The 15763-nt window shown below is 42.5% G+C and overlaps 2 protein-coding genes across 2 annotated transcripts; one reads left to right on the top strand and one right to left on the bottom strand.

Annotated features, from left to right (window-relative positions):
- Positions 1 to 993: 993 nt before the first annotated feature.
- Positions 994 to 6068, bottom strand: LOC100831930 (phosphoenolpyruvate phosphatase). The gene is made up of 10 exons (XM_003563256.4): positions 5835 to 6068; positions 4990 to 5199; positions 4706 to 4906; positions 4357 to 4468; positions 3820 to 4043; positions 3054 to 3192; positions 2137 to 2357; positions 1865 to 1986; positions 1601 to 1762; positions 994 to 1421 (listed from the first exon to the last, which is right to left on the bottom strand). The coding sequence occupies exons 1-10, from the start codon at positions 6051 to 6053 to the stop codon at positions 1340 to 1342; spliced, it is 1692 nt and encodes a 563-aa protein (XP_003563304.2). The 5' UTR covers positions 6054 to 6068; the 3' UTR covers positions 994 to 1339.
- Positions 6069 to 7182: 1114 nt separating this feature from the next.
- On the top strand, positions 7183 to 10094 carry LOC100832226 (ER membrane protein complex subunit 7 homolog). The gene is made up of 7 exons (XM_003563257.4): positions 7183 to 7361; positions 7465 to 7508; positions 8331 to 8439; positions 8784 to 8847; positions 8930 to 9046; positions 9147 to 9255; positions 9734 to 10094. The coding sequence occupies exons 1-7, from the start codon at positions 7279 to 7281 to the stop codon at positions 9820 to 9822; spliced, it is 615 nt and encodes a 204-aa protein (XP_003563305.1). The 5' UTR covers positions 7183 to 7278; the 3' UTR covers positions 9823 to 10094.
- Positions 10095 to 15763: the final 5669 nt, after the last annotated feature.

The following is a 15763-nucleotide window of genomic DNA, read 5'->3' on the forward strand; positions in this document are numbered from 1 at the left end:
GCGGTTTCTCCGTGGCGTCCATTTTCTCCTCTAGCAGCTGCTACTCCGTCTCTTCGTCCTCTCCGGCATGGCGGCGATGCCCTTTTCTGCTCCAACGGCGCCGCTTGTGTCGCTCAGGCGGTTGTTGCTCCATCTCTTCCTCTGTACTGCCGGCGCAGTGACTCAATCGAGTAGCAGCTTCGTCCGCTCCGCTGGCTGACCGGCCACCAATCGAGCGGCGTCTTCTCCGCTCTGTCGGCGTGGCCCTCGTCCGCTATGCCGGCACGGGGTTAACTGTCTTTTTTAATTGCAAAAAAGCAAGATCGAGTTCAGTTCGAGAAAATTCCAAACTACCCTCGGTGATTACGATTTTGCCCTCCAATCGAGGTATTCCGGTGGTTTTTGACTCGGTACCCCGTATAATTAAGGATGGAGTACCAGACAATACAAACCATTAGATTGGGATAAATGAGCGGTCCATATTAAAATCGGGGTACCGTGAAAGAGCTCTGAACGGACCCTGCTTGCATGCTATGCTAGGGTCAGCTTCAGTGGCGCAGGATGTGTCACCTGCGAATTCGACCATGTTAATAATAGTCCACTGTTCAGATATGGCACGGCACCAGTAGGAGGATGAGAAAGATCGATGTCGGATTCAGCAGAGCACCGGATTTAAGATGCTGAGAGCTACGGCATCATGACTAGGATCACCATCAGTTCACTGTCAAATCCTTGTAATAAAGCTGGGGCAGCCAGCCAGGCAGGCTCTAAGAGTGGTGATGGTTCAGGTTGACCTGTTGCCGCCGTCAGTTTCTTATGGCCGGCGCTCGTCCGTGTCAGCTGGGCAGCAACGATGGTGAAGCAGACACAGGCGTCGCCGTTGAAGCAGAAGAAGAAATGGATCTTCGTCGACAAAAGTGTCTTCGAACGCGAAATTTTTCACAGGAAACAGTTCAATTTCGAAGGAATTGGTAAATTTCCATGTTCATGATTGTGTGTGTGGTTAAACAGCTGTTGCGGTAATATTTATCTCAGTTCATACCCGTAATATTTTATAAATGAATTGGACGATCCAATTGGCAATACAAGCAGCAATATAGCAGGGAGTAGGGAGGCTGTGATGTTCATCGCGGAATTTTACATGTGTAGTGTACAGATTGGTGCTCATTATAGGGTACAGTTTGTAAGAGGGGAAATCCACAAACTTCAATATTTGACTTCTTGGCATGGAATCTGATGGCCTGCCTCATCTTGCCTATTGTCTTGCCTCGCGGGTCGATCAACGCGCAAGCAAGCAACAGAACTTTCCCCCACTGTTGCTGAAACTTCTGTGCTGTAAACGTTTCTGCGGGAACAGCTCCTAGAGCATGGAAATCAGGTTATCGATGCTATCGAAGCGAAAATGGTTCTTCTTCAGTCTCCTCCGACGTGTGTTGTTTGCCCTGCCAAACAATGTCCACTCGGTCAGCTGGATAGGCGGCATAGCTCTAAAGATATGTCACACGGAGAGTAATGGCCACGAAACGGGATTGGCATGACATTACTACATTATAGGATCATGAAAGCAGCAAGCAATGAATGATTATCGCCCTTAGATAAAACTATCGAGTATTGTGCTCACCAGTATTGGTTATGGAACACCACGTTGTCTGCGGGTACATGCTTCCCGTCATCATTTCTGTGCCACTGGTAGACAGCATGAGTCCTATTCTTCAGCTGCAAAATCGAATGGCCATAGCTGGCCTCCCTGAAGGCAGAGTAATCTGGCTGTGGATCATTAAACCTGCAACATTTGGAGTTTGACCAACAGGCAAGTATTGTAAGAGTGCAATAAACATAATCTTATCAATAATAAGCTTCCTTCCTAATAGTGTGTTCCTCTTACCTTGAGGCAAGTCCTTCCTGGTTGCCCCCATCACCAACTGTTATGTACACAGGAGCAGATTTGTCTGGCACTGGATATCGACTCCCCGATGTTATGTTGTAGTTGACATTAGATATACGATACTGCAAGTAGTTCATATAGAAAGGTGTCCATGAGAAATTAACTAGAACTAACAGACCTGAAATTTTCATTTGAATAGACTCTGAAAGATCAGATGACCAAATCCAGCATTTTATCCATAAAGAAGGAGCATGTGCTCAACAAGAACTTACCGATCTCTCATAAGCATGAACATGCCCTGCAAATACCAAGTCGACTTTGTACTTCACAAACCATTTCTCGAAAGCAGCCCTCATACTCTCTCCCTCCATATAATGTGCATTGTTGCTGTTGTACATGGGAGCATGCATGAGAACAATAAGCCAAGGTGTCTTCTCCCTGTCCACACGCTTGAATTCACTCCTCAGCCACATCCATTGGGGAGTGTATTTTACTAATAAAATACCCCATGCAAGTTTACAGGACATAATTGCATCAGATCAGGCATATTCAACAAAATCATCAAATATCTACACTCAACATCCAGCTGCCAAAACATGCATGCTTCTAAAATAATATATAATGGATATATCATGTTGTCAGTAAAATGATTACTTATGTTTTTGTGATCATGCAGCATATCATACCAAAATCGTCAAACTTGAACTGAGGTACAGGATTTAGGTTTACAGCGGAATTTCAAGGAAAAGTGCAATACCATGAACCCAAACCCTGTACCACGGCTCATATGAACCATGCTACAAGTTTTAAAAAATGTAGTATTCCTAAAAATGTCCCCTGAAGAGAGAAAAATGGCTATCGCCGTTTCAGACTTTCAATGAAACAGGAGATAGATTTCTAACTAGTCCATGTGTATTGAGAATTTGAGATATGGTAAAAGTTTCAAATGTATCAACAGTACAAAGAGAAAATGACTCAAATTTAGTATCTACAATTTTAATTGTGTCATTAAGAACATAATAAGTCCATATTTTTTTAATGTGGGACTTCTACTGCTGCTTGACCCAGGCTTTGGACCAAGGATAGGCACTTGGAACTCCCAAGTCCCATTGCCAAATGACACATCGTGGTGCTATATCAGAAATGTAATGGCAGAAACAGAATAAAGCAAGTAGGAAAAGGAACTGACCGAATGGAGAATAGCTAGAGAGGACGATAATATGAGCAGATGCCCGCCTGACTGCATACCACATTTGGGAGCTGCTATTTGATGCCAAGTATGGTGTTTTATATCTGTGCAGATATGGCTTAAATGTAGAGGTTTCTCCCTGGAATATCAAAATCAAGTACGAATGGGACCATAATTAAGAAGTGACAAGTGCAACCTGATCCTTTTGAAAACAGCAACAAAACAAAATAAAGCTCAATACTTGATTAAGCTCAGCTACTTAAATGTAAGAGAAAAAAGGATGCTATTCTGAACAAAGACTAAGGCTCTAAGCATGTGCCTTGGTAGAGTCGAGTGGGAAACTACACAACCATAATCATGCAGCTAGTCAGCTACAGCAAAAATTGTTTGTCAGCTCAAACCAAACAAATAAGAGCTTCCCGGTATCAAACACACATTGTCAGCTCAAACCCAACAAATAAGAGCATCCATGTTTCTCCAGTGTATGTTACTAGCTAACGCCTTAACATGTTTAAACAAGGAGCAACACCATAGGATGCTTGCCAAAAATAATTCTATAAAATATTGGGAATATGCAATCTGATTCACAAAACAGTCAGTTAACTATATCTAGTACAAGAAAAGTATAATGCAAAAATAAAGATGATAATAAATAAATTATGCATGGTGGATGAAACATTTCCAGCAGCTTTGTCAATCTATTTCAACTTAGTTAAATTATGAACTTTCACTGGCAAGATTTTGCATAGATGAGGAGATAACATACCAGATCAGGCCTGTATTCTATCTCATGGTTCCCAGAATTCCATATCCATGGTTGATATGCAGTACTACGTTCAACAAATCGACCCCAAGAATCCCACCGAATTCCATCATTATGTTCATACCTATCAGCATATGACAAGTCCCCAACAAATAGAACAGTTTGTCCTTCACTTTTTTCATAATGTTGTAGAGTTGAGAGAGAATTGAATGTTTGCCCCAGATCACCTAGCAAAGTAGAGCCAGAAAAGAAAGAGAGATCAAGTCAAACTGCCTGAATTGCCGCATTTCTAAGTCCATGTCTCACCTAATGGCCGTAACAGTGACACGGTAGTGTCTAGAATTTGGACAGGAAAAAGAATGCATATAGTGAGTAGGATTATTGATATAACTTGGGCTAAATTTGTCATAGTAGTGTCATTGTGAAAAGAGAAAAACATGAAATTGAAAGGCAACTACGAATTCCCCGCTCATGCATCAATCTGGAAGAAATGCAAAGACAGCATATGAACAAAAAATAATTAAAGAAGAGAAGACAAACCTATGATGCCAAACGTGTAGGATGCGTCAGCATCGATTGCTGGAGGTGTTTGAAACCAAAATTCTCGAGCTGAACCTCCCGTTCCAATCTTGTAATAATATTTAGTGTTATACTGCAAACCAAGAGGGTAATTCAGAATTATATGTTGGAACGAACTAGTACAGTGTCACCCAACTGAAGAAGCAGATAGTTAATACAGAGCACTTGTAGATCCAAAGTATAGAGTGATCTCTATAGTTATAGGTTGGATGGAAATCCATCCTAGAAAGTGCCATCAATATTGGGTGAGGCAAACACTGTATTTGTCCCACCCAATATTAAAGGACATAACAACAATGAAGTATATTACCTCAAGGCCATCAACAAGGCAATGATGTATGTATCCAGATTTATAATCGTAAAATGTATAACTTGTTGATGTTCCTTCTGCTTTCTGATCATAGCGGTTCTCTTCTTTACTGTAAAACACTTCACTTAGCCCAGGTTCTGATACAGTGACCCATGATATTATAACAGCTTTTCCATCATAGTCGCCTTGTGTGATATGAACCTGCCAGCAGAATAAGTAGTAAGTAATGAGTACATTACGGAACCGCTAATAATGTACTGATATCTAGTAGCACAGGTCCATACCTGCTGTGGAGCATTGTAGCCATTTGGAGTTGCAAACCACTCACTGTCTATAGGCATATCTGTGGACGGGAATTCCGTGCGCACATAAGAGCTCGTGCGGCCAGAGAAGACGCCATTAACAATGCACAACAGAACGTGTAACGTGAGTAATGATAGCACCACCAAGCCCCGACACCTCATTCCAGAACAATGGCGATGCCCCACCTCAGCCTAAAAGTACAATGGAAAACAAAGCGTGCATGAAATTCATATGACCAACCACAGCTGGCCCTTCAAATATCGGGTTACTAGTACCCAAGGGAGATCGATATAACGAAAACACGTGACCACGATGTAGTGCAGATCTCATAAGCTTTTCTTTCATCACGAGTCTGCTCTAGATCCGGTACGTGCCACCAATTGGTCTAATCTGAAGTGATGAAACTAGCATGAACTCCTTACTTGTCAGGCACATTCTACCACAGTCCCTTGCTTATAGACACAATCACACAACCACTCACTGCCTCACGTACCGGCACAGGATTCCCCCCCGCTACACCTTGCCCAGACGCTACCTATTCCACCATCGCCTAGCTAATTCGTCAGTACGTGACGCTCATATCGACTGATCTCGACGACAAAAAAATCTCCCAAAACGAACAGCGCCGCCCGCGCGCTCCGCCTCCCCCCAACGACACCAAGCAAGCCTACCCCGAGTCCTTGACCAAGCACGGAAAAACCGACGACAGGGTGTGGGAATCCCGCAGATCAGGATCTGATCCAATCCACCCACCAGAGGAACAGCCAGCGCCGCGACGCCAGGCGGAACCGGAAGAGAACAGGGGCGTGAAGAGGGGGCCGCTTACAGTGGGAAGGCCGCGCGCCGGGTATTCGGCGGAGGGGCGGAGAGATCGCGTGGAGCAGACGATGGCACGGCGGCGAAGAGAGGCGAGCAAGCAAGCAAGCAAGCCGCCTGAGGCGAAGGCCTGAAGGAGACGGATCGGGGAAGAAGAAGCAGAGGCCGCTGGCGGCTCCACGACACCGGACTGGGCTTGTTTGTCTGCTTGTGGTTTCTGACCAGCCATTAGGCATTAGCCAACTGACTTTCGACAATTTTTAAATAAATAGATGGCGCAAGATTTCAAAATCAAGGGAATATTCAAAGAATCTTGTTGGATAAGGATTACTAGTAGGGAAACAAATTATGGAGATTGCTGTATTTTTTGTAGAAAGGGTTGCTATTTAGTTTGTTTCTAAAGTTAGACTAGATATCAGCCATCCAACTAAAAAACACAACCATCCAATCAGGGCTTTAGGATTTTTGTTAGAGTATGTGATTCACTTCACACTCGAATTTCAAAGGAAAAATTTCATCGGGTCCTATCGGTTGGAAAATTTCTTTTGTTCATATGACAACTATAACATGGTTCTAATCCTCGTTGAGAATTCACGTGTTTCCCCTGTCTTGCTTATTTTTGAATTTCTAGTTTTTATGTTTTTAATTTTCTTATATTTTGAAAATCATGTGGAACAAAGAGACGGTAAACAACAAACAGTGAAACTTTTCCGGTAAATACAAACTTACAATCAATCTGCTGTCAAAAAAAGTACTTACAATAAATCGATATTTTTCCACCAAGGAGGCAACGAGACCCAAATACTAGGTTTTTATTTGATGTTGGCAATAAAATGCATACCAAGGCAAGAATAGATCCAGTAGACTTTTTACACCTTACAAATGCTGTTTTCATTGTCAAGTCGCCACCACCAAAGTATAGTATCAAGGACAACAAGGCGTCGACCGAAGGTTGGCATCACCTCCTAACATTAGATGGAGCCCTATAGCGATATCTACCTAATGAAGTGGTTTTACTATAACCAAACAATACATATTCAAGCGAGGAGTATGTCCGGATGCAAGGAGAATAGCCGGTATTTCACTCGTGCATCGTGGGGTATACCGATGCTCTGAGCTGCTACGGTTTTCTACGAAGACTTTTTTCTTTTGGTACAAAAGATTTTCCTTTTTTTTGAGAGAGACAACGATTTTTTTTTCCTTGTTTGAAAAAGACCCCGCACCATGCCATCTAGGCCCAGTTCTGTGCATGTCCGACCCCGCACAGGATCACGTGGGCCGGGCGTGCAAAACCGAGCGCGCCTTCTTCCGACGGCCCATCCTAGAAATAAACAAGCAAGCGTTCCGTCCCCTTTCCTACTCCTGGAACTGGGAAAGCCCACGGCGAGAACAGGACACACGCAAGGACGGAAGCGCAGAGCTCTTCGCCTCTTCTGCTCGCGACGACGACGACGATGAGCCCCCCCCGCGTCCTCCTCCTCCTCGCCGTCGTAGCGACGGCGGCGTGCTTCGGCGCCGCGGTGGCGGATCAGCCCGGGTAGGTGCCCCTTCCCCTCTTCCGCCCCCCGCAATTTCGTTTCGTCCGTTTCGGCAGGAACCTAACCTAGCTGACCCCGTCTCGACCTCGTGCCTGCCTGCAGATCCGGCGAGGGGTACACGATCGCCGGCCGCGTCAAGATCGACGGTAGTGGCCCGACTCTGCTCGACCCCATGGTTTGAAGTTTCAACGAATTTGGGTTGTTGCCATGTTTGGGATCGCGTCTGTGTAGCTCGGCTCAAAATTAGGTGCATCTGAGAAAACCTCGTGTGCTGAGGTTATTGTGGCCTTGTGGGGGGTAAGCGCGATTCGGTTCCATGCTCAGACTCGACTAGGCTCGGGCCAATTTGGTGGGCTTCTCTTCGAGATCTGTAGATGGGCGCGTGGCTGATTTGGCGTACTGTGCATTGCACTCGATGCCAGTATGAACTTTCAACTGCTTCTGTGACTGGGTTTAGGTGGTGCGTAGTTTGCATGGTGACTAGTTTTATCCAACCTCTTTATGTTTGAATTTGAACCGGCGCTGGATTGTGCCGTGACCGCTGTTTATATTTTGCATCCTTTTGTTCTGAGTAATAACACGATCAAACAGGTGTAGGAAACTGTTTCTTCACTGTTTTTGTTTTTAGTTGCTAACTTTCAGGCTTACTGGGAACATTTTAAAACACGCTAATCAATGGACATAATGTTTCGTTGACCAGTTGTGAGAACTGTCTGTCTGAATGTATTTTAAGCCTGTGTGTAGAATCATCAGATACTGGTGCCGGATTGTTTCAGCTGGTTGTAAATTGCCAAGGCTGCCTATTGTCTTTATTTCTGTGCATCCAAACAATTGATTATGATTTAGGATCTTGCATTTTTGCTCCTTGAAGTGCAGTTAGACTAAGCTTCCATATTTGTGGAGCTGAAAGGTACTGGTGCCCTAATTTGATGTCCACTTGATGTTACTTTTATGTGTTGTGCTTATAGCTGCAAGCGGAAAGGGCTTTGGTCTTCCAGCCAAGACATCAAACACTAAAGTGATACTTAATGGTGGTCAGAAGGTTACATTTGCCAGGCCAGATGGCTACTTTGCTTTGTATCCTACAAAAAATGTTATGCCACATCCTTCCATATATATTTCGAATTTCCTGATGGGGGGAAACATAAGTCATGTTTTAATTAGATCTACATATCCTGTTCTATTTACCTTTGTTTGATGCACCGTTATCTTAGATTCTGTCTGTTTTATGGGGCTACTCCCCTTTCAGATAAAAAGGTAGATGAGAGTCTGTGGGGGTGCTGACTGAAGAATTTTTTTGATGCCATCATGTGTCTTGCTATAGTGTATTGTGTTTGTGTAATTTGTCATTGTTAGTCGCCTTTGTGCAATGTTAGCAGATCATCCTGTGATAAGTTGATCCTTGACATAATATGCTTAAGCCACAATGTGCCAGCCGGAACTCATCTGATTGAAGTCTCGTCACTTGGCTACTTTTTTTCACCAGTAAGTATTTATTAGTCGATTTTGTTGTAGTATGAAAAAAATGGACATTGAACAGTTGATTCTCTATTACTGTGCACGATAGGTTCGAGTGGACATCAGTGCCAGGAATCCTGGGCATATTCAAGCAGCATTGACTGAAAACAGAAGAGTTCTAAATGAGCTCGTTTTGGAACCTCTGAAAGAAGAGCAGTACTATGAGGTGGCTGATGCTTTTTTTTTGTTTACTTGTTTCCTCATTTATTGCTGTGATCAAATATTTAAGAGTAACTAATTTATATGCTTTTGTCCATTTTTCGCAGATAAGGGAACCTTTCAACGTAATGTCCCTTCTTAAGAGCCCCATGGGTTTAATGGTCGGTTTTATGGTCCTAATGGTTTTTGTTATGCCCAAGATGATGGAGAACATAGGTAAGTTGTACATTTTAACCTTTTACATCCAAAAATAAACGACAAACTTCATTTTACTATATTATAGTTTACTTTATGCAAGCAAGTACGAACTGGCATAACATAAGTCACACTTGATGAAGTTCTATGCACCATCATGTTCCATTGGCTCTAGATTTAGTCCATTTACAATGAATTGAACAGTAAGTAACCTGAGATGAGTAGTTTGATAATAAGAAATTTTGGAAAATCTGCTCATGTGTATGTATTTGGTCCAAATCCTTGTTGTGTTTAGTCAGACTATTGTTTCTGCCTTTCCAGCTTTTGTATCTACTGTCCATTGTGGTTGCTGCTAAATCCTTTTGTGACTGATTATTTGTTTCGATTAATCTAATGTTACCCATTCCATGAATATTTGTAAACGGTATGTTCTAATGTATTAGGGTGATTCTGTTTCTGTATCTATCTATCTAACCGTATGTCTGTTTTATACCTGAAGATCCTGAGGAGATAAAGCAAGCTCAAGAACAGATGCGGAACTCACCTGTTCCATCCTTTTCTGGTTTACTAGCAAGAGCAAACAGCTAGATGTAGGACACGTGGACAACATGTGATTTAAGTCTATTTTGTGACAAATATCAGTACTAAACTGCTTCATGCTCATGGCCAACTATCTTTTCCTGTGACAAGGTGGCAACCCTCCCACATATTTGCTGTATTCTAAGATGTAATAGGTTTGTAACGCAGAACCTTCTGAAACACATAGATGAAGTAGTTATACATTATTGAGTTATAGCTCACGTCGAGCTCGGCGTGTCAATTTGTTTAACCATTTGAATATATGATGCCTTGTTGAGTCATTGATTGTGAGTAGAGACATGCTTGATGACGCTGACCTGTGGTTAGTTACAAACTCAGTTGGGGCTATGAATACAAACGTTTCAAGAATATGGCTATTCAAATATTATCATATCTCAAGTCAAACAGACCTAATCAACTGAACAGTCATGAGGTCAGGTCCATGTTTTGACCCTTCTTCAGGTAATGTGTAGGACTAATAATTTTTTGATAGCATTTAGCAGGCACCAATTCAACTCCAAGTATGATGGATGATACAGTAGCTATGTATCATCTAACAAAGTAGATTCCTGAATAGATTTGCCCTTTTCCTTTCCCCAAAACATAATTCTGTATATATATTCGATCCTGAGAGATATTGCTTTCAGTATGGGAAGGCAACACGTCAACAAGCCTATCTAGATAGGTATCAGAATGGAGCTTGGTGCAGAATAAAGTCTACAACAAAGATGAATGGAAGATTGGAGGTTGATATCATGGTTGATCCTTTAGAACTTCTGAACATCGTCTAATCATCAGCAAGACCTGATGATAAGTCTGGTTAGGAACTTATGACTTGATGTGTCGAAGTGTCGAACCCACTCTTCGGTTTGGAAAAAGTCTGGGTAGAACTTTAGGACATGTCCACATATCTCCCAGAGAAAAAAAAGGTTGGCTTGCCACCAGCTCCATTGGAGTATCTCTTTTCTGGCTGCTGAAAAGGACCATATATACTTAATTTCAGAGCCAAGACAGATAGAGACGCAGAGTGGAATGAATCCAGACGTTCACGGCTCTACTAGTGCTTCTTTATGTATGTATATGCAGAGAGTGTGAATGTGGTTACCCTTCTTGTTATCTCTCCTTTTAGTTTTGTTAATGTTCTAGGTAGATTAGCATTGACTTGACACATAAACATCTAGAGTACATGTAACACACCTCCTTTTGTAGTTTAGTAACATAGGAGTAAACAGAGTTTGACATGAATTGTAAAGAATTCTTGTGAAACTGACCTGAATCAACCTCCTGACACGTGCTAGAACTGGCAGCAAAAATCAATTTAGATTGCAGTTCTGAAAACCGTTAATTTTCTGTAATTTGCAGTCATCCCTGACCAAAGTTGATATCTTGTCATGCCTGACCAAATTATGTTTCTTGTCATCACTGACCAAATTTGTTTCTTGGACCACTCTCTCTCTCTCTCTCATGGCATAATAGTCGCGTAAATACACACCTACCGGGACCGAAAATTCCTACTAAGTTTAGAAGAAACCGATTCATTGGCTGGAAATCATGCTTAATTTGACACGTAGGCACCATGTGGTCACCAGATAGAACCATAGGACATGTTCTACTAGAGTACAACCTAGGCATCTCTCTCACTATAACTGCACACAGCTGGTCACACTCATCGCAAGTCACAGCCATGGGAATTTGTGTTCTCTAATAGCTTGAGGAAGGATAAGGCATCAGTGGGAGTGCCTGAACCAGATCACACCTAGGGATGGAGCCTAAAAGCCTGAAAATGATGTGCTCATATCCTTAGAATCACACACTTTCTTTGTCATGGATAATACTAGATGTATTCTGACAAACCAGTCACAAGATCCATGATTTGGGGTTATGGATCCTTTGCCTCAAATATCCCACAAGTCCTTTTTTTTTGTGTGTGCGTGTTTAAATTGACTGTTCTCCGAGTACAAAAACTGAGCGGTTTTCGCCTTTTTGCGGAATTTGGGGATGAGACCAGCAATGATACCCGGGACCGTGATCATTTGGTGGTCCGTGCTAGCTGCAGGATATCGTCCCGTTCGATATAATGCGTCCCATGCAAGCTACGTGCGAGAGGAATTTGGAATTATTCCTCTTCTTTTTCGCATCTCAATTTACTTTTTTTCTTCTTTTTGTTGGAATATGTTCTTGAAAAGATAGCAGGAATATAAACGAAAGAGAAGCCCACTTGCAGCAGTGAAGGCTGTGATAAGGAGAGGGAGTAATGGGGGAAATGTCTATTTTAGCTGTACCAACAGTTCCTTCAGGCCACCTACTGACAATACACATCAGTAGCAGTAAATGATTGATTTTTTCTTTGTGTTAATTAAGAATATGTCACTTGTATTTCCTTGTGACCTTTTAATTCGTTATCATTACAAATAACCTACCAGCAATAGCTAGAACGGATTTGTTAATTGTTTCTCTTCTAGACTTGACCCCCAGGTCCAAGATTGTTAGTTAAGCTGAGCATGGAAGCTGCCTAGTAACTGGTCTGTCATAGTGATGCAGATCTTAACCTGAATTATTGCAGTCAAGTCTTCTTCCTCCAGATCTAGCAACTTCTGTGCTGTATTTACCCTTTGTATCTTTGTTTATTGTTCCACTGTATCTTTGTTTATTGTTCCTTGCAGAGAAATAGTGTCGGCCAAACTGTGATGGAAATGTGTTGCTCTCCCATGAATCTAGAAAGTAGACAGAGCATCACCATCAAGTGTCTCACCTACCATTGCATCAAGACAAACTGATATTAGTTGATTAATCACATTAAGAAATTTCACATGGGGAAAACACATGGTGGTGTGTGAGTGTGAGAAGCACAACACCACCCTCTTAATTTGAGCAAATGTGAACAAATACATATATAATAATGAATAGGTTGAAATAGCCCAGAAATTACTTTGTGTTAGTGTGTGGGATGGAATTCACGTGCCGAGTAGCATCTCATGTAACTCATGAGCATCTGTCCACATGTAAATGGGATCTTCTTGATCTCATATCTTGCACACAGACTACCTATGAAGTGTTCCAGGATGTGTTTATTCATTCTACAAATCTTGCCATGCTCTCTTCTTGCACAGTTGCACTACAGTATTTCATACAACATTAATGGATCGGGTGCGGACCTTTGGAGCTCGGGATCCATGGAGCCCAATCAAAATTTCGAAAATGGTATTTAGAAGGTTTAAATTTTCCGAATGTATTTTTTGGGCTCCATGCATGGTCCATGGAACCCGAGCTCCATTAGGTCCCGTTCGGTATTGGAGGGGATTGACGGGGATTAAAGATAAAATGAATTAGATCCCAGCATGCCCCCTCAATCCCCACCAGGCTGGGTGTAAACGAACTGGCCCTTAGAGGGATTGCATGATTGGATCTGATTAAAATGGACCACAGTGTTTTTTCTTCTTATGTTTAACTCCCCAATAGTTGTTCCAATGGACTTGTTTTACTTATCATTAGGAAAAAAAAATTAACATTTACATTCAAAAAATATTATTGCCACAAATGGTTGGACCATTTTTCTTTAGGATGATCATTTTGTTATCTGACTTTGAGTATAATCTAAAACAAATTATTCACCACTGTGGACCTAGATCCACCTAATGTTAGGACAACTGTTTCTGTTCCAGTGATGCAACTGATGTCTCCCTTCAGATGAACCAATACCAGGTGCCAGCCTTTGTTAGTAATTTACTTCTCACCAGCATGTGATTACATCCTCCCATCTCGTCACTGCTGCCTCAAGAGCCAGTGATCACTAGTACTATCTGGCTGTGTTATCAGCTACTAATTAAATATTGTTGTCCACTGTACTGTACTATGCTGCTAGCTCTTTACTAAGCATAGGGCACATGCTCCTGTACAAGCGATGGTAACATGGCAAATCCAGCTCAAGTGGTATATTCCTCCATGGATCCATGCATTCCAAGATGCTGCAGATACATACAAAGCTTTAATTTTTCAGCTTGGATAATTAAGCTGGCACCGACATTGATCTGTGAGATGTGGCCAAATGCAAATAATGGGGCGTAGAACAGAAACAATGTATACACATGCACACAAAGACAGTGCTAGCTAGCTCCAAGAAAGAGCATGCAAATGCAGCCATAGTGCAGGCTGTTAGGGTATCCATGGACCATGCATGCGTCCAGCTGGACCAATGCTACAAACCAAATAAAATGCCATAGAAAATAACAGGCTGGGGTTTTTAAGCAAAATAAAAGAGATATATAAAAGTATGGTTAATTTGATATATGCCACTGCAGTTTTTACGCCTTCAAAAATACCATTGCAATACACTCGAAAAATGCCACTGCAATTCTCGCCTTTACACAAGAAAATCGTTGATTCTGCAAAAAGTGGCAGTACAGGTTGAAAGATGTCAGGGCAGTTACGTGCTAATTTTTTGAAAGATGAGAATCACAATGGGCACTTTTCAAATACACAAGAATTGTAGCAACATATATCAAATTAACCCAAAGTAGTAGTTAGGCCAATCTGGTGCAGTAAGAGACATTACCCTTTTTTTAAGGAGGCAAAAGCCTTCTGTTTTGTGTTGATCTAGTAGGGATCTACAGTAGAAGCTGTAAAACTATCTAGTCATGACATTTCCACGTCAGATCCCGTTTGGCGATTTTATCCTAGGTTTGGAAATCACGACTTCAGGAGGACCTTATCCAATCAATTCGAGATATTTTCCTTCCGATTTTGCCGTAAGTAACATGAGTCAGTGATGAGTCACTGAGTTAGCGCAAATCAACACTGCTTTAAACATATCGGTGCACCGTTTTGGTTGATAAATGCATTGTGTATCAGTGTATATATGATCAAAAAAGCTGTCTCATGCCATATCTTTTTACTACTACACCTCGATTCCAAACTACATGATGTTCAAAAGCTGCATTCAAAGCCTCCCTAAACTGTGATCAGCAAATGAAAATCATATCAAAAAGTTTGCATGTTTTTTGAATAATTATAGGTGTTCATTCTTACTCTCGACTAAAGACAAGCTTATATTTTCTCACCCTCATTGCACGCCAACGACTATTTCACGTGGCACCGCTAAAAAAATTTCCGGTGTCACTACTCCGTACGCCTTACAACTGTCCTTCATGGTGGAGACTGCCAAGTGACAGTACATTTTCGTTTCTCACTATCAATAATATTTATTTTCATACCATAAAAAAAGATTGTATAAATAATTATGTTAATCATAACTGTGCATTTATCCCGAGCATTACTTACAAATAAAAAAAATAAATGTAAATAAAAAAAATTCAATCCCAGGCTGGGTAGGAGAGTGAAACAGTCCACGAGACTCTAAAATGACGGAAAAGCCCTTGGCCTTCTTCTTCCTTGCTCTGCTTATAAAAGCCGGACACCTCACACCATCTCTCCTCTCTTCTCCTCTTCTCTTCTCCTCCCTCTCTCTCTCGTGCGCTCGGAGCAGTTCGCGCGGAGGAACTCCCGAGGCGGGCGGCGATGGTGCTGTCGGAGCTGGCGACGCAGCTGGTGGTTCCGGTGGCGGCCGTGGTGGGCATCGCGTTCGCGGTGCTGCAGTGGGTGCTGGTCTCCAAGGTCAAGGTCACGCCCGAGCGGCGCGACGGGGAAGGGGCTTCCTCCGGCGCCGCGGCGGGCGCCGGGAAGAACGGCGCCGCCGCCGGCAGCGAGTACCTCATCGAGGAGGAGGAAGGGCTCAACGACCACAACGTCGTCGTCAAGTGCGCCGAGATCCAGACCGCCATCTCCGAAGGTGAGCGGGTGTAGTTTAAGCTTGGATCTGAGGGGCGCTTAATTTGGTCCTAGATCTCGGCCATGTTTTTTGGGCCTTCCTTCCTTGCGTCGCCCCTCCGAATTGGGCGCTAATTTCGCTGTTTGATTGTATTTTTGTTTGTTTGTGGCGTCATCATGGTAAAAC

Source organism: Brachypodium distachyon, chromosome 1, assembly GCF_000005505.3.
Source record: "Brachypodium distachyon strain Bd21 chromosome 1, Brachypodium_distachyon_v3.0, whole genome shotgun sequence".
Lineage (NCBI taxonomy): Eukaryota > Viridiplantae > Streptophyta > Magnoliopsida > Poales > Poaceae > Brachypodium > Brachypodium distachyon.

What these genes read in the sequence shown, in the direction of transcription:
- LOC100831930 (XM_003563256.4), bottom strand. Translation starts at nt 6,053, where the DNA reads ATGGCTGGTCAGAAACCACAAGCAGACAAACAAGCCCAGTCCGGTGTC. An exon ending in GCCTTGTTGATGGCCTTGAG is followed by an intron (nt 4,469 to 4,705) that starts GTAATATACTTC and finishes CTTGGTTTGCAG; the next exon opens with TATAACACTAAATATTATTA. An exon ending in CTCTAGCTATTCTCCATTCG is followed by an intron (nt 2,358 to 3,053) that starts GTCAGTTCCTTT and finishes GTATTTTATTAG; the next exon opens with TAAAATACACTCCCCAATGG.
- LOC100832226 (XM_003563257.4), top strand. Translation starts at nt 7,279, where the DNA reads ATGAGCCCCCCCCGCGTCCTCCTCCTCCTCGCCGTCGTAGCGACGGCG. An exon ending in GCGGTGGCGGATCAGCCCGG is followed by an intron (nt 7,362 to 7,464) that starts GTAGGTGCCCCT and finishes GCCTGCCTGCAG; the next exon opens with ATCCGGCGAGGGGTACACGA. An exon ending in CAAGATGATGGAGAACATAG is followed by an intron (nt 9,256 to 9,733) that starts GTAAGTTGTACA and finishes TTATACCTGAAG; the next exon opens with ATCCTGAGGAGATAAAGCAA.